This window comes from Eleutherodactylus coqui, chromosome 2 (genome assembly GCF_035609145.1).
Source record: "Eleutherodactylus coqui strain aEleCoq1 chromosome 2, aEleCoq1.hap1, whole genome shotgun sequence".
Lineage (NCBI taxonomy): Eukaryota > Metazoa > Chordata > Amphibia > Anura > Eleutherodactylidae > Eleutherodactylus > Eleutherodactylus coqui.
This window is the reverse complement of record NC_089838.1, coordinates 48,037,583-48,059,110: the sequence shown is the minus strand read 5'-3', so window position 1 is coordinate 48,059,110 and position 21,528 is coordinate 48,037,583. Positions and strand designations below refer to the sequence as shown.

The 21,528-nt window shown below is 49.0% G+C and overlaps 1 protein-coding gene across 5 annotated transcripts in view; it reads left to right on the top strand.

Moving 5' to 3' along the window:
- KIAA1549 (KIAA1549 ortholog) overlaps positions 1–21,528 on the top strand; it is a 67,655-nt gene that overhangs the window by 27,100 nt on the left and 19,027 nt on the right. For all 5 annotated transcript variants that reach the window (XM_066590803.1, XM_066590802.1, XM_066590799.1 and 2 more), the window contains exons 2-3: positions 16,213–18,774; positions 18,988–19,076. In XM_066590803.1, the coding sequence (XP_066446900.1) occupies positions 16,213–18,774; positions 18,988–19,076 (2,651 nt within the window). The remainder of the gene's footprint in view (positions 1–16,212; positions 18,775–18,987; positions 19,077–21,528) is intronic.

Sequence of the window (21,528 nt, the reverse complement as noted above, 5' to 3'; positions counted from 1 at the left end):
CCCAGTCTCTCATAATCCAGAGAGCGCACCTTCACCAGGTCACCCAAGATTTTCTCTTCCGTCGAAACTAAACACCGTGCATTCCAAATGTGAAACCTGACCACTAGGCTGACTAAGAATAAAGTGCACCGGTCCCTGCCACCAAGGTCCCTGAATGCCCCATAGACCCATTCCGCATACGAGAGGCGTGCCAACCAATGGAGGCTCCCACCCGATTGTACACCTCTGTATTAAAGGGACACTGAAGCAGCAAATGCTCCATGCTTTGCAGCACTCCTGACGGGGGCAGCCCCTATCCACCAGTGGCCTGCTCTTCAAGTTGCCCCTTACATACAGTCTCCCGTGGAAACAGCGCCAAGTCAAGTCCCAAAACTTCAAGGGGATTCTGTCAGAATTCAATAAACGTAACCCTCCCTCCAGGTCCCGACTTGGGCAGTCCTTGAGCGCCAGGGGCTTCTGGAAATGGGTCAACAGAACCCTCTTATCGAGGAGTCTCCTCGACAGAGTTCTGATCTCCCACATCCCCAGACCCCACTGACGTATCATCTTCAGAACCACGGTAGCGTAAGCCGGAAGATGCCCGTGCGGCGTGCGAAGATCCTTCACTCGCCCTCCTGTCTCCCATTCCTGGAAGAAAGGCCGAAGCCATCCCCAACAGGAGAATACCCACGGAGGAGCCCTCTCTTGCCAGAGGTTGCCTATATTGATCTTAACAAAGGTGTTTACGAGAAACACCACGGGGTTGACCATAGATAACCCCCCTAGTCTCCTCGTGCGATATGTGACATCTCTCCTAATTAGGTTCAACCTGTTCCCCCACAACATTAGGAAGAACAGGTTGTAGACCCGGGTCCAGAGAGGCTCTGGTAAAATGCATACGCTGCCCAGGTAGATGAATAAAGGGAGCAGGTATGTTTTGATCAGGTTAACCCTTTCCCGAAGGGTCAAAGACCAACCCTTCCACTGGGCCACCTTCTGAGTGGCACCATCGAGCCTGACCACCCAATTTTGCATGGGGTAATCTCCCCGGCCAAATTTGATGCCGAGAACTTTAGCCGAGTCCTGGGGCACTGGAAGGGTGTCCGGGAGACCAAATGTAGGATCTCCCCTTCCTAACCAGAGACTTTCGCACTTATCCCAGTTGATGCCGGACCCGGATGCTTCCGAGTAGCGATCCACCTCTGCCATCACGTACTCTGCCTCCCCCCTCGAGCCCACAAAGACGGTGACGTCATCAGCGTACGCTGCCACCCTGAGGGTGGCTTCCAGCACCGACCGATCCATCCCGACCCCCGCCATAGGCCCACCATCAATCCTCCTAAGGAAAGGATCAATGGCAAACATGTACAGCAAGGGGCTCAGAGGACAACCCTGACGGACGCCAGACCCAACCTCAAATGGGTGGCCGACCCAACCGTTCACTAGCGGGAAAGTCTCAGCCCCCATGTACAATGTCCTGAGCCAATTGACAAACCCCACTGGCAGGCCATACCTCAGAAGAACAGACCAGAGGTACTCGTGATTAACCCGATCAAACGCTTTGGCCTGATCCAAGGACAGCATGTACCCCTCCCAGTGACCAGCCCTACCCTGCTCCACTGCCTCCCGGACACCTAGAACAGCACCAAAGGTGCTAAGGCCAGGAACAGAGCAATGCTGGGCGTCCGGGGGGGGTCCGGGGTGCAAACTTGACCAGCCGATTAAACAGCACTTTTGCCAGAACCTTCCTGTCCGTATTGAGAAGCACTATGGGACGCCAGTTCTCAATACGGCTCGAGTCTTTACCCTTTGACAGAAGGATCAAAGCCGACCTCCTCATTGACCTAGGCAGAGTGCCTCAGTCAAGAGGGGACTCAAGAGGTCCTTGAAGGTCTTATAATACTCGGATGTTAGGCCATCCGGCCCTGGCGATTTTTTTTTTTGAGCGCAAGCCCATCAATCGCCAGTTTAACTTCCTCTATGCTGATCTCCTTTGTCAAAACATTAAGGGAGATGTCATCCCTTGGCTCAGGAACAGCTTCAGCAAGGAAAGCCGACATCACATCTCGATCTAGCTCCCTCTTTCTCAAAAGGTGCGAGTAGAAGGATCTGATGACTTCCACAATCCCTGATCTGGACCTGTTCAGAGATCCCGTACCGTCGATCAGTCCAGTGACAACTTTACAATTCACTGACATCTTGCAGTTTCTGTAAGGGTCGGGCGAGTGGTACTTCCCGAAGTCCCTCTCAAAAAGCAAAGATGCGTGCCTATTATACTGGAACCCTTTAAGCAAAGACTTCAATGTGGAGATATCCTCTCAGTCGAGACGAGATGTTTGAATTTCCTCCTCAGGCCCTGATAAAGACGGTACTTACTCCGGCTCCTAAGGCTAGAGAGCTGGCGGAAGAACCTCGCCACCCTGATCTTGAACATCTCCCAGCACTCTGACTTACTGCTACAAAGATCCAGTAATGGTACCTGGCTCTGCAGAAAATCCTCAAAGGACTGTCTTATCTCTGCTTCCTCCAGGAGTGACGAATTCAGCCTCCATAAGCCTCTACCCATCCGGGGGGGTCTCTGCAACATTCAGGGAAAACAAAATCAGACAGTGGTCGGAGAATTCCACCTCAACAACAGAAACTGGTGAAGAGATGGCTTCCTCCTTCAAATAAAACCTATTTATTCTATACCTGCACTCGCGTCTATAATAGGTGAAACCCGCGTGGCCTGGGGTGTGCCGGATGTGGACATCCACCAGGCGAGCTTCGCTAGCTATGCTATTAAGCGCGACGCTATCATAAGTCAGCTTGCCTAGGGAGCCTCTCCTGTCATGGGTCCTCGTGACTGCATTAAAGTCACCCCCCAAAGATCACCTGCCGACTGGTAAAAAGGTACGGCTTGATCCTCATAAAAAGATCCTTGCGGTCCCGCTTGGTTTGGGGACCGTAGATGTTGATTAGCCGAAGCTCTTGTCCCTTCATGAGAACATCCAGGATCAGGCACCTCCCTATTTCTAACTCGATAACCCGTCGGCATTCAACCGCTGCGGTAAAAAGTACCGCCACTCCGCTATATGGCTCAGCCGCAAGAGACCAGTAAGATGGACCAGACCTCCATTCTCTCCTTGCCTTATGCACAGCTGCCAAATTTGGCAGCCTGGTCTCTTGCAAAAACAAAACAACGGCTTCAACGCGGCAGAGAAAATCAAAGGCCGCAAATCTAGCCATATCAGACTTAATGCTGGCAACATTAATGGATGCCAGCGTCAACGGAGTGGGTGCCGCCATCATTGGTGATCAAGTTGGATGGCTTTCTTCTTCCCACCCCCCTTCTCCTCAGGGTCTGAGGATGACCCCTTGCCACATCTTTTGCTAATTGAAAGGTCCATAGCAAGGGGCTCCTCGACCCTGTCCTCCTTGCCGCCGGGCTCCAGTCCAGCCCTCCCCTTGGAGGTTCCTGAACCCTCACAAGAGGAAGACTCAGCGCCCCCTGTTGGCCTCACCTTTGTCCTAGGCACCTCACTGTCTGCCCCCTCAGAAGAGGAGAGAGTTTGGAACCTATTGGAGAGCTCGACAGGAGGAGAGTTGGGATTACCTTCCTGCCTCTGGCCTCTTGTAGGAAAAATTTTCCTTTCCCTCGTTTTTCCTTTCCCAGTGCCCTGCTTGCATTTTTTCTTTCACCACTCCTTGTCATCCTCACCCACACTTGTATAGTGGGAGGAATCTGAAGAAGTGGCAGCCTCCTCCCTTTGGATCCTCCTGACCTCCTCATCCAATTCCCTGTCCCCTGGAGCCTCAGCTACATGACTTGCATCCGGAGCAGGGGCCAGCATTGACCCACCTGCCACCTGGGTTTCCACCAGCTCCCTGCTCCTTCTGCGCTTTTCTTAGCGCCTCAGCTTGGCAGCTCCAGCATGCTTGTTCCTCCTTGGCTCCTGGGCTCCATCGCCTCTGCTGGTCCCCTCTCCTGCAGAGGCAACCTCACGGCTCTCCTCCGCTGGGACGACAACCGCATTGGCGAAAGAGCGTGGACAGCGACTGAATGGGTGACCGAGGTCACCACACAGGTGACACCTAATATCTGCACAAGATGCCGCAAGATGACCTACCTCGCCACACAGAGCACACTTGATTACTTTATAGGCGGCACTCAAATGTGTGGGGTCGCTGCACTTGTGACAAAGCTTTGGTTGCCCCTGGTGGAAGGCCAAGATACGATCCCGACCGAGGAAGTCCACAGATGGTATGTGGGCCACCGAGTTCCCCGAACGCTTTAGTTTCACCATAAACGTCCAGGCTCCAGACTAGATGCCGTGTTCATCCCGGTTCTTACTGGGCATGTCTACCACCTCGCCATAACGACTTAGCCAAGTCATAATATCGTAACAAGAGAGGGACTCGTTACGAGTCAAAATGGTCACTGTCTTGACTCCAGTCTGGCGGGTTACCACTTGTGCAGCGAAACCGCGCCAGCCGGGCTCGTCCTTCATCAAATCGTAGTTCCCCCAAAAGAGCTCGAGGCCCTCTTGGCGAACAAAGCTGATGTCGAACTCGGACGTGCCATAAGGATGGATCAGGGCATAGATGTCATTCGCCCTGAACCCCATCTTCAGCAGCAGCTCTACCACCTTACTCCTTGAGGGGCATGCATCATCGCCTCTCCACTGAAGACGAGCCACATTCCTACGGCCAATGTCCTGCCCGGTTGTCGGCAGGGACCATACGGTCTCTCCCCTTTGCTCTCGGAAGGCACTGAGTCCATGTCTCTCTATCCATAGAGACAAATCCACTACTCTGCCCCCTACATTCATCGAGCTCTCCCCCCTCCTTAAGGCCTCCAGGAGGCGCTGCTGCAAAACGCCGTCCCCAGAGCCCAAAGACAAGGAGGACGCCTCTCCCCTCCCTCCAGCGGCGACACTGGCATAACCTACCAGATGTTGTCGCCGCTGGAGGGGCGACTGGATCTTGACCCACCCTCCCATAGAAAAGGTGGCATACTAGCCGGGGAACCAGGGACACCTGTTCCTGCAGGAACAGGGGCAGCAGGGGTACCAACAGCCGCATCCATTACCTCACTCCCTTCTCCATTAGCTGCTGGACCAGGACCCATGTTACCTTTACTGTTAACTTTCCCTTTATGCCCTGAGGGCAAGTCCATGGCACTTCCGGTGGGTGGCTGAAGATGCACTTTAACATTTCTCTTGACATTGGTGGCTGTAGCTCCGCCCACCTTAGCCACTCTAGGAGTTGTAGTTCCTCCAACTTTCCTTTCAGCAGCAGAAGAAGGATGTTTACCATGTGTGGGAGGATCGTCAGACCCAGCCACCACCCACTGCGCCTCCTCAGCACTGGAAAGGCGCTTTAGGGACACGGGGGACAGCTAAGCCACCACGGGTGGGACCTGGCGCCGGATCACGCCCCCCTCCCATTGGGACGTGACTCTTCGCTTTCCCAATGCTCTTCTCCACCTCCTTTACTCCTCCATTCCCACTACTAGCACAAGCGGGCTTGGAGTTTTGGGCCGCATTAACCCTCTCTTCCCCAGTCCCCTGCACCGGACTTACCACAGAGCCCGGGACTAGGAGCTCAGGGTTACCACCCTGGTTTGACTTTGCAGCCAAACCAGAGTGCTTGGTGACATAAACGAACTTTTCTTGAATATACGTTTTTCCTTTTTCCTCCTCTTCTTGCTTGAGGTGTCTGGGGGCAAATCCTTTCCAAAATAGCAGGACTGCAGCCTCTCTGGGGACTCTTGCAGCTGAATCTGCCGCATTATCAGTGCCCCCTCTCCACTGCTGCTGCAACTGTGATCAGTGTCCTCTGAATCCGACTCGCCCGACGTGGGGGGCAGGCTGACCTGTTCAGCTGGGATGCTGGGCCCAGTAGTCCCACCTGGCAGTGATGATTGCTGCTCACCAGAGCACCCAGCTCGACCATCCTGAGCACCATCAGATTTCACCGAACTGCTGCTTGAGCGCCTGGCAGAACACTCTTTAATAGCAACGCTGCTCACAGACGCCATTTTGGTAAACCTTTCATCATTTAACAGTTTTTCTTTGAAAGGTCTACTTCTTTGCAGAATCCTTTCCCTCTCCTCCTCATAAAAGTCAATAGCCTTCTCACAGGCTTTAATCTGCCGCGATATGGCCAATTTCCTGGTGCGGGATCTGGCCCGCTCCGCATCATAGCGGGCAGCGTGCAGCTCCTGCCTATATTTATTAAGCTGCCTCCCGACATGCCCAAAGTCCTTCATGTACTTGGCAATACGGGTTGCCACATCCGTTACAGACTCGCCCTCCCTGGGATCAGCCCAACTTACCTGCGTATGATGTTTTTCCGCATGGTCCTCCACTCTCTTCCTCTGGCTCCGAGTCATCTTGGGCTCCTCCAGGGAAGTCAGGGTGACATTGCTGCCACTCTGACCTGATCTTCTCCCCTCCTGGGGTGCAGTCCTCCCTCCCCCCGACCGAAGCTGGAGGGAGGAGGTTCGGGACTCCATGGCTGGAGCAAGCCCAGCACCTGTAGACTTTGCTGGGTAAGATTCCTCTCACTGGTCACCATACCCTGGATCCTGCAGAGCTCTCACACACCCAACCTTCTCCAGAGATGCACTCACTATTCTGCTGGTGGAGTCACTGTGTACATACATTACTTATCCTGTACTGCTCCTGAGTTACATCCTGTATTATACTCAAGAGCTGCGCTCACTGTTCTGCTGGTGGTTTTTTGTATATATAGTGGCTCCTGAGTGGCTCTTAGGATACATGATGGGAGTAGTAGTACTTTGGGTTTTCCATATGCAGTACTCTGTAATAATTGGTCTTGATTCCATTTCTCAGATTTCCGTGTTGTATATATTGCGCTGCGTAATCTTTAATAGAAGGTGTCATGTAGCGAGCGTCTTGTATCCGTGTGTGGGAGACGCTGAGGATGTGATGTGCGTAGGAATGAGCGGTCCCCTCGGCGCACGTGCAGATGGAGGCCGTGTACACGAGCTGCGCCGTGGCTCCAGGGAATCTTCCAACCTAATGCAGAGAGCCGGGCTGTTCTCTTCGCTCCGTGACTCTTCATACAAACCGGATGAGACATTGTGATGAGCTGCAGGGGTCGTTCGTCCGCCGCTCTGCGTGTGGGGGGTGGGGGCTTCTTACTGAGGAGTTCAGGCGCAAATCTTGATGAAACGTCTTTTATTTGTGATACAAAGAGCAGATAATGCGACAAAATGCGTTTACCTCTCAGGCAAAGTGCGGAGTGCAGCAGGGCTGGGGGTCTGGGCCTACATGAGAACGGCAGAGTTATGAGTGCAGCTCTGGAGGTGCCTGGAGACACAGAGTTTTGAGTAACGGCATAACATTTCTAAGGAGTTAGTGCTCTATAGAATAGAGTCATTCCATGTCAAGTGGTCTGAAACAAGAAAAAAGTCCCCACTTTCACATCTCAGATTTTGCTCACAATTTATATATTACACGCCCATGGTATCAAAAGAAATTTCCCAAAGTTTTAGACCTAAAACTTTGGGAAATTTCTTTTAATACCATGGGCGTGTAATATACAAATTTTGAACAAAATCTGAGATATGAAGGTGGGGAGCATTAGACCACTTGACATGGAATGACTCAATATCGGCTTTGGTTTTGCAGAGTTTATTTTGCGTAGTTCTTTACGGTTGTCTGGTGAAATAGTTTTGTCCCGGTAATGTGTGCAGAGGATGACCCTCATCGGTCTATAGCAGGGTGTACTGTGCCTTTAAGAAATTTGTCATCTCCTCTCTCACAGTTGTGCCGCAGTGTTCCATAAATCCGGGCAGTGAAATCTCCACATTTTGCTGCCTCTATCAGCTTTAATCAGACGCACTTCGCTATGAAGCCTGACCGCCCTCCGCGAGACGGACGATGGCGAGATTGAAATTAAAATCAGGAAACCACCGAAGCGATGACTTTATCTTATAAACTGAAGACTTCGCTTCATAAATAATAGGATTATTACGCCGACGTCACGAATCTCATCTGCTGAACATCAGATCCTGTAGAATATCGTTTAGGGGGAGTGGAAGCTGATTTAAAGGGCCGGTAACCCGCGCGGTCTGCGGTCTGAGTGCACATGCAGATTATGTTTCTTTTCTGCAGTGTATTGGCCTTAATAAATTAGAGAGATCATAGAACACCGGTCGGATGCAGGGGAAAGATGTTCCTGTCTTCAGCCAGCTATAGGGTAACATCCCTCATGTCCCCCCTCCTCAGGATCTTTGTCGCAGACACAATAGTCGCGCTCCTCGCCTCTTCTGTTGGAAGCCACAATCCTCTCATCTGCCGCCTGTCGCTGCCGGTAAAGTAATACTTGCACAGAAGTCCGTAGGCCTTACAATGGCCCCCACTGAAGTGTAACAATTAGCCACCAGGACTTAGACCCAGTAAAGTGATCGCCGTCACACATTGTGGCATGTCCTATTTTTATAGGTTTTATGCATCGGAATCGTCCATTAAAGTAAATGAGTGCATGGGAAAAAAACGGAATGTACTTGCATGGCATGCATGTCCGCACAGTTTTTTATTTATTTTTTTTTGCACGCGACCATGTGACCCTTTTATGGGTGCTTTCTTTGGCTTATGTCTTTTGACGCTTTTGGGCAACAGCCGCGATCAGTGCCAAAGCTGATCGTGGCTATTGACACTTTAAATGCTGCTGTCAATTCTGACATCTGCATTTAAATGCCCTAATAAGAGTTTGGGGTCCCCCACACCCCCACATTGGGATCGTGGGGGTGCTGTTTGGTTGCCATGGCAGCCAGGGGCTTTGTGAAGGCCCCCAGGGTTGCCATGAATAAATGCCTATCAAGGTGTGCCTGTTATGTGGCGTGATAGACCGCCTGCTAGAACACCGTGTAATGCATTATACTCTATGAGCGATCAAACAATTACATGTTCAAGTCCCCTTTGGAGACTAAGGCCGAATGCACACGGAATCTGCTCGTGCCCGCAGCCGGTGACCCTGTGTACCTGTCCATGTCTTCTTTCCTCTGTACTGTGCTTGTGCGTATTAATCCCGCATGGTGAACTTCAGCAAAAAAAAAAGCACAATGCCAGAATAGTGCGTTTCTTTTGGTCACCCTGTGTCCAAGAAAAAAATGTAATAACAAAACAATCCAATTCTGGTTGCCGTTAGCGCAATGTGTGTGTCTAAACTATGTTGTGCTTTGTTGCTTAGATTTTCTCAAAGTGGCGCCAAAGCGACGCAATCGCAGCACGAAAATGCGATTCCACCGCAGCATGTTCACATCACTAGGATATGCCATCCGATCGATGGGGATTCGGCCAATGTGATCGATTGCTAGGACGAAGTAGAAGTAGCGCTTGGAAAGCGGCGTGACGCTGTCTGGGGGCCTTCTTCAGAAGAAGCGTGGTCAGTCTGTGATAGTTGGCAGCCGTCGGACATTGCTGGCTTACAACGAAGGAGTATCGCTGAATGGTGGGGGTTGTAGTATCTTGATAGGATTCAGAGATGAATATGGTGGGATTTAACCCTTAGTGACGTGGATTTTGGGGGATTTTCAGCTCAACTTTTCAAAAGTCGTAACTTTATTTTTCGTCCCACTTGACCGTGTGAGGGCTTGTTTCTTGCATGATGAGCTGTAGTTTTTATTTGTACCAATTTGGGGGAACATACAGCTTCTTTTGATCACTTTTATTGCGTTTTTTTGGGGGGGAGGTAAAATGAACAAAATAAGGATTTTGCCTCCGTTTTTTAGGTTTTGTTTTTTGTTTTTTTTTAAATGGTTTTTGCCATGCAAGATATATTGCGTGTTCAGTTTATAGCACAGGTTGTTATCAATACGCTGATACCAAATTTGTGGGTTTTTAAATATTTTTTCATTTTAATTTTTATACCAACTGGATAAGGTATGCAAAAGAGGTTTTTTGTTTTCATTTACATTTTTAATGTCCCTGTAGGGGACTTGAACCATAAAATCTCTGATCGTCATGATAATGCATTGCAGTACTCCTGTACTGCAATGTATTATTGCTACCGATAGCAGGCCTGGACACCAGTAATTGGTGCCAGGTTGCCATAGCAACCCATCAGTCCTCTGCGATCACATCGTGGAGTTCCCATGACGTCACAGAGGGAGTATGCTGTGTACCCTTTCCATGCCACAATGTGCATTGATCGCGACATGTAAGAGGTTAAGAGCGCTCCTGCTGCGTCGGTTGTTTTCGTCTCCTCCTAGCGGCTGAAGACGGCCGTCTTCAGCTGCCAGGAGGAGTGAAAAATGGCCGCCGGCGCAGGCGCGCTGCAGAAAAAGTGCAACCACTCTTCTAAGGATTGTCGGTAACGTTCCAGATTTAGGCGCATTGACACTCTGTGAATTTGGCACTTATTTTCCGCACGGAAAATCTGTAGCGTTTCTGTGAGGATAATAATCTACAGTTGTTGTTGTTGCAGATTTTTCTGCGGACTACCTGCGTTTTTTTTGGGTTTTTTGTGTGTGCGAAAAATCTGCTGCGACAATTTGCTCTCCAAACCTACAGCGACTGCGGCGGATTTGCTGCAGGTTTCAGCTTCTCAATTGAAATCCACACATTTCCGGCACCAAACCCGCTGCCAAAATAGACGTGCTGTGCATCTAAATTCTGCACCTTGGTGCATATTTTCTACCGCAGGGCGTGGCCGAAATGGTAAAAATCGTATTCACATTGCTGATGCTGTAGTGTGTGGCGAATCTGCCCTGTGTGAGCGTGGCCTCATTCAGACTGCGGGCCTCACTGACAAGAAAACCCTTCTCGTTGCACAGAGCAACCAATCAGAGCACAGCTTTCATTTTTCACACTGCTCTGCAGGCGAGAAGGCTGCGCTCTGATTGGACAGTGAGGCCTCTACTAACGTTTAAGGCCTCATACAGACTGTAAGAAATGAAAGCTGACTTGTTGCTATGGGCAACAAGGAAGGTTTTCCTGTCAGACACTTTTGATCAATGAGGCCGCATGTGTGAACCTCGTCTGACCGCCCGCATTTTATTACCACTTTGTAGCGGCGGAAATAAAATATATAAGATTATAATTTTCGGGCCGGCACAAATATTCAATCGCATTAACTAAGAAGCCAAACTGCACTTGCGGCCTCCTAAAATACTCCGCAGTTTGGAGAGTTCTTCATTAGTATTTTTTTCAGTTCAAGGTGACGCTTCGCTTGCTGCTTCTGCGCCATATCAGACCCTGGGGAGGGACCTGTGGGGTGAGAGCATGGTTTCCAGGAGACGGTCGGGCTGGATATTAATGGATACCCCCTCCTCTTCTGCGGTTTACTGTTGCATGCCGATCACTTAGGGCAGATCAATTTCCATGAATACAATGTCGTCTACTGAAGACCCCAAATGTTCACGTGTCGCGGACAGCTGCGCTGCAGCCGTGTCCGACCGACATTGAGCTCTCCTAGAAATAAGCGCAGGAAATTCCAGGAGCATATAATATATGTAAACACTGCGCTATAGGCATCGGGGTGCGGCTGCTGCGCCCAGAAGTCACTGAGATAAAATTAACTTTAGGTGACCCAAAATAGTCAGTAAGAAGCAATGGATGTGTGAAACGCGCCGGTATCTCCGCACCTGCTCTGAGTGCGCAGACGATTGCTCGGTTGGTTGCTTTAATTTTTATTTCAGTAAAAAATTACCTTCATGGCCTGATTTACATGGAGGTTTTTTTGACTCAAAAACCGCTTCTGAATTATTAATTTAGCAACTACTGACTTTTAACGGGATTTGCACGTGTTTTGCAGATTTGAAATCTGCGTTGTGGAAAAAAAGATTTGCCTGTCTGTTCTTGAGAGAAATTATGCATGAAATGTGTGAAATATATGCTGAGAATTCCATGTGCGAATTAGCGCTATTGAACAGATCCGCGTCGTCATGCAATGAAACCAACATCTGAAATCTACAGTAAGCGCTCATTCACATGGGCGTAAGAGGTTTTACGACAGCATATTCGCCTGTTCTCTGCATACTGCAGCCCTTCTATTCATCTAAATACGCAGCATATTTATGCGCCCAAAAATCTTTTGTTTTGATGACTTATTACTCAGATTCCATGCACTGCACACATGTGCCCGCCCAGTCAATTCTATGGCCTGTTGAAATCGGTGTGTTCTATTCACTGCATATTACGCGCTGCATTTGTGCCCATTGTGTGATTGCTGCCACCGGGATGCAACACTTCAGCCCGCTGTGGTCCCGGGGATTATTGCCGCCGGGATGCAACACTTCAGCCAGCTGTGGTCCCGGTGATTATTGCTGCCGGGATTCAACACTTCAGCCCGCTGTGGTCCCGGTGATTATTGCCGCCGGGATGCAACATTTCAGCCCGCTGTGGTCCCGGTGATTATTGCCGCCGGGATGCAACACTTCAGCCCGCTGTGGTCCCGGTGATTATTGCCGCCGGGATGCAACACTTCAGCCCGCTGTGGCCCCGGTGATTATTGCCGCCGGGATGCAACACTTCAGCCCGCTGTGGTCCCGGTGATTATTGCCGCCGGGATGCAACACTTCAGCCCGCTGTGGTCCCGGTGATTATTGCCGCCGGGATGCAACACTTCATCCCGCTGTGGTCCTGGTGATTATTGCCGCCGGGATGCAACACTTCAGCCCGCTGTGGTCCCGGTGATTATTGCCGCCGGGATGCAACACTTCAGCCCGCTGTGGTCCTGGTGATTATTGCCGCCGGGATGCAACACTTCAGCCCGCTGTGGTCCCGGTGATTATTGCCGCCGGGATGCAACACTTCAGCCCGCTGTGGTCCCGGTGATTATTGCCGCCGGGATGCAACACTTCAGCCCGCTGTGGTCCCGGTGATTATTGCCGCCGGGATGCAACACTTCAGCCTGCTGTGGTCCCGGTGATTGCTGTGGCAGATAATGTTACCGCTGCAGATAATGAGAGGTGGTAGCGTCACCATCTGTTCTTCTGGCATCGGTGCTCACATCTTAAGGCCCATTTACACTGAAAGATAATCGCTCAAACTACAGTTTGAGTGACAGTTTTGAGCGATCCTCTCTGCTTAACTCTAAGTAGCTACTTAAGAGTTAATGCAGGCGGAGCGGGATACCGCCGCGATAGCTCTGAGAATAAAGCAGCTGTTTTGTATATGCAAACATCTGCATTGTTCTCGGCGCTTTCAGCTGGTGTCCCGCTGAGAACTGCCAGCGGAATACCAGCTGAAAGAATACTATCAGCACCACCCCCTGAGAAAATCAGTGTGCGGCGCTGATAAGTCATCGGTAATTTTTAGCTTGCTAGAAATCACCGATGAATTAACAGTGCACGATAGCAGCGCATTTAGACACAACGATTATCGCTCAAAAGATGGATTTTGAGCGATAATCGTTGTGCCTAAATGGGCCTTTAACCCCTTCCCGCTCCAGGACGTACATTTACGTCCTGGAGCGTCGGGGTATGCATGCAGAGAGGGCGTCAGATGTTTAGTACAGCTGACACCCGCGGGCAATAGCCGCGATCGGCCGATTACGGCTATTAACCCTTTAAATGCCGTTGCGAATTCTGACAGCGGCATTTAAAGCCCCCGAACGCTGCTCGGGGGTCCCGCATGGCCCCTCCCCGCGGTGAAAGGCCCCAGGGCTGCCTTGAGAGACTGCCTATCAAGCCATCCCCGTAGGGTGGCTTGATAGGCTGCCTGTCAGAATGCAGTATGACGTAATGCTATGGCATTACGTCATACTGCAGGAGTGATCAAAGTATTGCATACTGTAGTCCCCCAGGGGGACTTAAAAGTAAAGTGAAAAAAAGAGCAATAAAGTTTTTTTTAATTGTAAACAAAAAAAAAAAAGTAACAAAAGTTTAAATCACCCCCCTTTTGCCAAATCTATAATTAAAAAGTCTAAATATTAAAATAAAAATACATATTTGGTATCGCCGCGTCCGTAAAAGTCCGATCTATCAAAGTAGCACATTATTTACCCTGCACGGTGAACGTCGTCTGGAAAAAAAAAATTACGCCAGAAATGCACTTTTTCAGTCACCCTGTCTCCTAGAAGAAATGCAATAAAAAGCGATCAAAAAGTCGCATGTATTCCAAATTAGTACTAACGAAAACTACAGGACATTCCTCAAAAAATGAGCCATCGCTGAACTACGTCGACAGAAAAATAAAAACGTTTTTGCGCGCACAAGATGACCGCAGAAAATAATTGAAAAAAATTTAATGTTTTTGAAAAAAAAAATAGTAGTATAGTAAAAAAAAAAACTATACACGTTTGGTATCGTAGTAATCGTACTGATCCATTGAATACAGTTATCGTGTCATTTTTGTTGCAGTTTGTGCGCCGTAGAAACAGGACGCACTGAAAGATGGCGGAATGTTGTTTTTTTTTTCATTTTACTCCACTTAGAATTTTTTAAATGTTTTTCAGTACATTATATGGTACAGTAAATGGCACCATTGAAAAATACAACTCGTCCCGCAAAAAACAAGCCCTCAAACAGCGACGTCGATGAATAAATAAAGGAGTTATGATTTTTTTAAGAGGGGGAGGAAAAAACGAAAATGGGGGGAAAAAAGGGGCCACGTCATTGAGGGGATTAAGTACCATGCTAGAAGTTGAGGAAGTCGACGCTGCCACCTTTCATTGGCTGTAGCTGGTACCTGATTTCCTGTGACATCATCTGTCATAGCAATCACTGGGACCACAGTGGGGCTGCAGTGCTGGATCCTGGCAGCCATGGAGGGGCAAGTATAGATTATTACAGTTTAGTTTATTACAGTCTGTCAAAAAGCAATCCACCACCTAGTGGTCCCAGAAAACGTTATCGTGTTGCTGCAGATCCTGGCATGCGGTTCCATCTCAGGCAGATATGCAAATGCTAAGAGTTGTGGTAATTAGATGAACGGTCTTGTCACCAGAGGCCTTAAAAGTGGTCGTTTATTTAAATCCATCCGACAACTTCTAGGCTGGGTTAACACTGGGTGGAATCCCGCCGAAACGCTTGCGGTTTTGCCGCAGCAAAAAAACAAGAGATTTCTGCCAGGAAAGCGCACCTTCAAAACCCGCAGCACTTAGCCACGGGTTTGGGGCAGCTTGGCCCATTGCTGCCAGCGCTCCCATAGAGAGGAGTGTGGCCTCAATGGGAAAAAAAATAGAAATGCTGCGGCCAGAGATTGGCCGTCCCGTGTGGATGAGATTTTTGACAAATCTCGTCCACATGGCTGGCTAATCCCAGGATTAGCGGCCACAGCGAAATTCCGCACGGAATTTTCGCGGTAAATCTGCCCTGTGTGAACCCAGCAGGGGAGGGATGTTATGTATGTGTGTATTTTTATATATATACACATACATACATGTACACACTCCTTCTAGTGGACGGGATGGGATTTGTTGAAGTGGGGGTCTCCAGTAACTGAACCACCCCTTTTAACCTTTTTATTCTGATTATTTGGAACTCTGCTGACGTCAGTCCTTGAGAGCTGAAACCCGGTCTAAAACCTTCACAAGCACCTGATTTACCTATGTAGCAAGTTTGGTGCGGATTTGTTCAGTTGTTTGCCCGTACAAAAAGAGCAGACAACAAAAATTAATGAATATATAATATATGTATAAAGATAACAAAAATGTGACGTCCCAGTTCTGAGTCACATTCCACAGACCGGAAAAGGGTCTTATCTTACCTGAAGCCCTCCATTCCCTCTGTTCTATCACCTGTTTTGTAGTCTAAGGCAGTGTTTATCATCTCCAGTCCTCAGGGACCCCCAACAGGTCATATTTTCAGGGTTTTCTTAGTATTGCACAGGTGATGTAATTATTGTCGGTGCCTCAGACATTGCCACAGCTGTTCTTACCATAGAATATCCTGAAAACATGACCTGTTGGGGGTCCCTGAGAACTGGAGTTGAGAAACACTGGTCTAAGACTCAATACTGTTCTCTGATTGGCTAATACTGCTTTTGTGAGCAGCGTGGCCAATCCAAAGGCAGCATGCAGTGTCTGACTACTGAGACAGTGTGCATCGAGTAGTGACGGGAGCACCATCTTAGAAGAATGAAGTGGGCCCCAAGGAACAGCTGGATCTGCAGCGGAATAGGGAGATAAAAGGGCACCCGGTAATAGAACTCCCCTCTCGAACGCTGGATAAATTTGTCCCACAAAACTGGCGGGTTTCTTTAATTAGAACTAACGTTATTTGTCAGCACTATATTATATACTATGCTGTTATTGTGTTTTTTTTTTCTCTTGCAGTTGTTCATTTTGGTCCCCTGATCTTGAAAGTGGAGAACTCAACCAAAAATGCATCAGTCCCTGAGAAAACAGTTGAAGACGTCTTCCCAGTAACATTTTCCTTACAAGAGGCGGTTCCTTCAGAAACCATCGCTTTTCAGCACACCAATTCAGTCTTCACCATGGAACCCACACAGTCCACCTGGTCTCTCCCCAGTGAAACCGCCCGACAAGATGACGTCCTTTTAACTCCAAGTCTTCCGACTCAGATATTCCCACTGTTATCCACAACTCCCATTCTACAAGACTCCTTGACAATTCAATTGCCTGAGATGCGTGACGTTCACTCTGATGTTGTGGGGTTGTCTTCTTATGTCTATGTCATGTCTACTCCTGTTCCCCTGGAAACCAGCATAAATGAAGCGTCTCAGCGGTCCCTCGCTGTTGTGGAGGGAAGTATAGAACTTATGACTGTTCCACCACCAGAGTCTTTTAGTAGCATCAACCAAATTTCGTGGACAACACAAATGTTTCCATCGTCCGGTCAATATGGGGAAGTTGTCACCTCGAGTTTTGCTGTGGAGAGTTCCAAATCTGGGCAACTTTCTACCAGTTCTCATCTTAGGGATTCGATAGAAAGTTCAATGGCTCCATCTAACACACCAGAGACCTCTCCTACTTATTGGCCATATACCCTTGTGGGTAGTGTATATATGCCAAGTATGTCTGTAACCTTGGAGGATACTAGCACTGCAACCATATATCCTTTGTATAGTGTCTTCTCGAATTTAGGGCTTGTTGCTGTGCATGATTCCACCACCAGCCCTACCGAGTCCTCATCCATCACATCTCTATCATATGAAACCTCCTACATTAACACTCCAGATGTTGCCGAAAGTCCAGTGACATCAATTCTGGCGAGCACTTTTAGCTTTCTCCAAAGTTCAGTGCCTGCAGCCATTCCTGAGACATTGTACGCTACGACCACCGATGTCATGTACACTCAGTGGTGGTCGTCTGAGGATTATATAGAAACCATCAGCATTAAAACCTCAGGCTTTCCTGAAGATCTACTTCCTACCAGTATCGTCACCGATCAAAAGGCTTCTACTGTTGAAGTTTTGTCATCTCAACAGATTCCCCCCGTGTCTTCACGTTATCCAGATCTTACAGACTTTTCTATGGACTTCACCAACATCATAGACTCTACTGAAGTCCATGCAACTTCTGTGTCTCCTTCACAGAGTTCAGAGATGGAGACTCTTTGGGTTTCTTCAGTAGAGTCAACTCTAATGCCTTCACTGCTCATCCCATCTATGCCATCTGTCGATCTTGAGTCCACGTTCTCTACTCTACCAATATCCACCCCTTTTCTTCTAGACGGTTCGATTTATGAAACTGTGAACACAGCTGAAGCTCCTGCATTTGTGCCGATTGAATCTGGCATGTACTTTACCCAAACCATATCCCCTCCTGTGGAGTCCACGGAGGTGTTTGCTGTGGACTCCACTTACTTTTCGTTAGTTTCCACACCTGGGCTTAGTGGGCTTTTTACTTCATTGGTAGCAGAAGTTTCCTCCTCTCCGTCATTGGCGTCCAGTCACGTGTCAGTATTCGAACGTCAGGACTCGACGACTCTAATTGCAATGTCTGAATCCGTACTCGGTAATTCCATGTTGCAGATTTCCGCTACATCCATACTGGAAACAATGGGCATGGAGACCACGCCTTGGGGCACCTTGAATTCCACTGCACTATTGTCTTTCACTCCATCATTGAGCATTGACTGGACTGAGAGCAGTTCATATATCTCACCCGAGTTCTCGGAGATGTGGGAGATGACGTCCACCATAATGGCATCGAGCATCCTCTATACCTCAAGTACTTTCACTGGTGCTACCTCTCTGCTGCCTTTACTGTCATCACCTGCACTAAATCCCACCACATCTGCCTTGCCCACCTCATCCTTTGGTTTTGATCATGGCAGCAGTTCTTGGGTTGAGGAAGCACTATCAACCTCTTTACCTACCCTGCTTCCAACGATGACATTACCTCCGGAGTCAGATGCCTCGAGGGTCTATACCTCACTGTTTTCACTTACTACTTTGATGCCACCCAGTTTTACCTCTGCCCCCAACATGCCACCCACATCTGCCATCAGTTTACCATTTACAGGCAGTTTTATATCTACCATAGACTTTCCAGCCACGTTGGGCCAACCATCTATAAATCCAGCCTTTACACTAAGTGTGCCAGCGCCCTTAAGTTCACAGCCAGCCACAAGTCTGGTCTTTCCTCCGATTACTCCAAACACTCCAGATGTCCGCCCTTCCTCAACCCAACCTGTCACTTCTATGCCAAGCTTTTCCACGCCGGCAGCTGTCACCCATAAAACACCAGATACAACCACTTCACAGGTGACTACAACCAACATTGTCACTCCTGGAGGAACAACAGCTACATCCACCCTGTCTGCACCAGTCACTCCTCCTTCTGGACTCACGGCTAAAACAACTGCGACCACAACCAGGCCAAGTTTCGTGTGTGACGTCTCTAATCCAGAACCTTATCTGGTCACTGTTGGTGAGTAGTCCAGTGTGCCATACTCCGGGGTTATACTGATCCTACAGAGATGCAATCACAGTTCTGCTGTGGATAGACATCCACTTAGTGCCAAACCCATCAGCAATGGAGGTCACAACATGCCACTAGATTGTGGAGGTCATTATATGACCCAGTGGTCGTCTCCATCTGTGCTGTATGCTGCATTGACCATCTTGTGTATTTCTATTTCAGTTCTGGCCCGAGGATCGAATATTGTGAATGTCACCCAATTAATCAAGGAAACGCTGACAGTACATTTTAATCGATCTGTGGAACTGGAGGTGAGTGTACTGAAATATAATGGAGTTCTTCAGCCCCAAGGCTAGAGAGCAGTACTGAGGCAGCAAGCTGCTGGACAGCTAACAGACTAGTTCTACTCTTGTAATGCAGGGGGCAGAGAAAGTGTACAGAGCCTGGTGTAAAGATAACACATCCCAAATAGTGAGCGCAGCTCTGGAGTATAAAACAAGATTTAATTCAAGGTCAGTACAGGATAAGTAATCTATGTACACAGTGATCCACCAACAGAATAGTGAGCGCAACTCAGGAGGATAATACAGGATGTAACTCAGGATCAGTACAGGATAAGTAATGTATATACACAGTAAATCTACTAGCAGAATAGTGAGTGCAGCTCTGGAGCATAATACAGGATGTAACCCAGGATTAGTACGGGATAAGTAATGTAGGTACACAGTGACTCCACTAGCAGAATAGCGAGTTTAGCTCTGGAGGATAATGGTGAAGGGGGTTTAGGATCATTGTCAGTAAGGATATTGCTATCATAATAGTGTATCGCTCATGTCGGGTCGGATCAGCTATATGTAGCGTACATTCCATCGTCATCGCTCCCGTGTTGTGTACGTCATATCGGCTGATTTATTCCCCTCTTTGCCAGTATTTCCAATTATTAATTACCGGAAGTGTCCCGCAGCGCCCTCCAGCGAACACGTATCATTCTCCTGACATATATGAATAGTGAGCAGCAGCAGCACAGCTGAGGGTTTCCTATAGTGCATCAGTGTAGACAACCTGGGATTCTGCGGACAAGGTGCATCTTGCAGTAGAACTACAACTCCCAGCAGGGCACCTGAGCTGCAGCTTGTGACAGTGGTGTCATTATGGGAAGTGGTAGGAGGAGGATTAGATTGCACAGCAGAAACTGTATCATTAATGTTTATACTGCTTTTTGTGCGTCCCGCGCTCTCGTCGTTCATCCTCAGAACACGTGTAGGCCTCAGGCCTGCGGTGGTCCGTCCTCACAGATCACAGTGATCACATCTCGATGTCCCACTGAGTCGCTCCCCCCCTGAATAACCTTAGAAGATCTCACATACATTATTTATTGGAAGACAAATATAGAAACCGTCTGATACATTATAGATAAGTGGCAGAATCTCCGCCACATCCGCAGCGTGGGAACCGCAGCAGTCTCCGCGAGGAAGCCCTAAACGCTTGGAAGTGTGAAAACCTAGCTAAGCCAACCGCCAGACTGTTCACAGCAGCACAGAGGATGTCAAGAGAGGAGTGTGATGTGTGGTAGGGGCAGAGTCTCCAGCAGCTCAAAGGATGTCTGGAGAGAAATGTGGTGATGTGTGGCAGGAGCAGAGTCTCCAGCAGCACAGAGAATGTCAGGAGTGGAGTGTGATAATGTGTGGTAGCAGCAGAGTCTCCAGGAGCACAAAGGGTGTCAGGAGAGGAGTGTGATGATGTGTAGTAGGAACAGAGTCTATAGCAGCACAGAGGATGTCAGCAGAGGAGTGTGATGATGTGTGGTAGGAGCAGTCTCCAGCAGCACAGAGGATGTCAGCAGAGGAGTGTGATGATCTGTAGTAGGAGCAGAGTCTCCGGGAGCACAGAGGATGTCAAGACAGCAGTGTGATGATGTGTGGTAGGATCAGTCTCTCCAGCAGCACAGAGGATGTCAGGAGAGGAGTGTGATGTGTAGTAGGAACAGAGTCTATAGCAGCATAGAGGAGGTCAGGAGGGGAGTGTGATGATGTGTAATAGGAGCAGAGCCTCCAGCAGCGCGGAGGATGTCAGGATAGGGGTGTAATGATGTGTGGTAGGAGCAGAGTCTCCAGCAGCACAGAGGATATCAGGAGTGGAGTGTAATAATGTGTGGTACAAGCAGAGTCTGTAGCAGCACAGAGGAGGTCAGGAGTGGAGTGTAATAATGTGTGGTACAAGCAGAGTCTGTAGCAGCACAGAGGAGGTCAGGAGGGGAGTGTGATGATGTGTGGTAGAAGAAGAGTTCCAGCAGCACAGAGGATGTCGGGAGAGGAGTGTGATGATGTGTGGTAAGAGCAGAGTCTCCAGCAGCACAGAGGATGTCGGGAGAGGAGTGTGATGATGTGTGGTAGGAGCAGAGTCTCCAGCAGCACAGAGGATGTCAGGACAGGAGTGTGATGATGTGTGGTAGGTGCAGAGTCTCCAGCAGCACAGAGGATGTCGGGAGAGGAGTGTGATGATGTGTGGTAGGAGCAGAGTCTCCAGCAGCACAGAGGATGTCAGGACAGGAGTGTGATGATGTGTGGTAGGTGCAGAGTCTCCAGCAGCACAGAGGATGTCAGCAGAGAAGTGTGATAATTTGTAATAGGAACATGGTCTATAGCAGCACAGAGGATGTCAGGAGAAGAGTGTGATGTGTGGTAGAAGCAGAGTTTCTAGCAGCACAGAGGATGTCAGGAGAGGATTGTGGTAATGTGTGGTAGGAGCAGAGTCTTCAGCAGC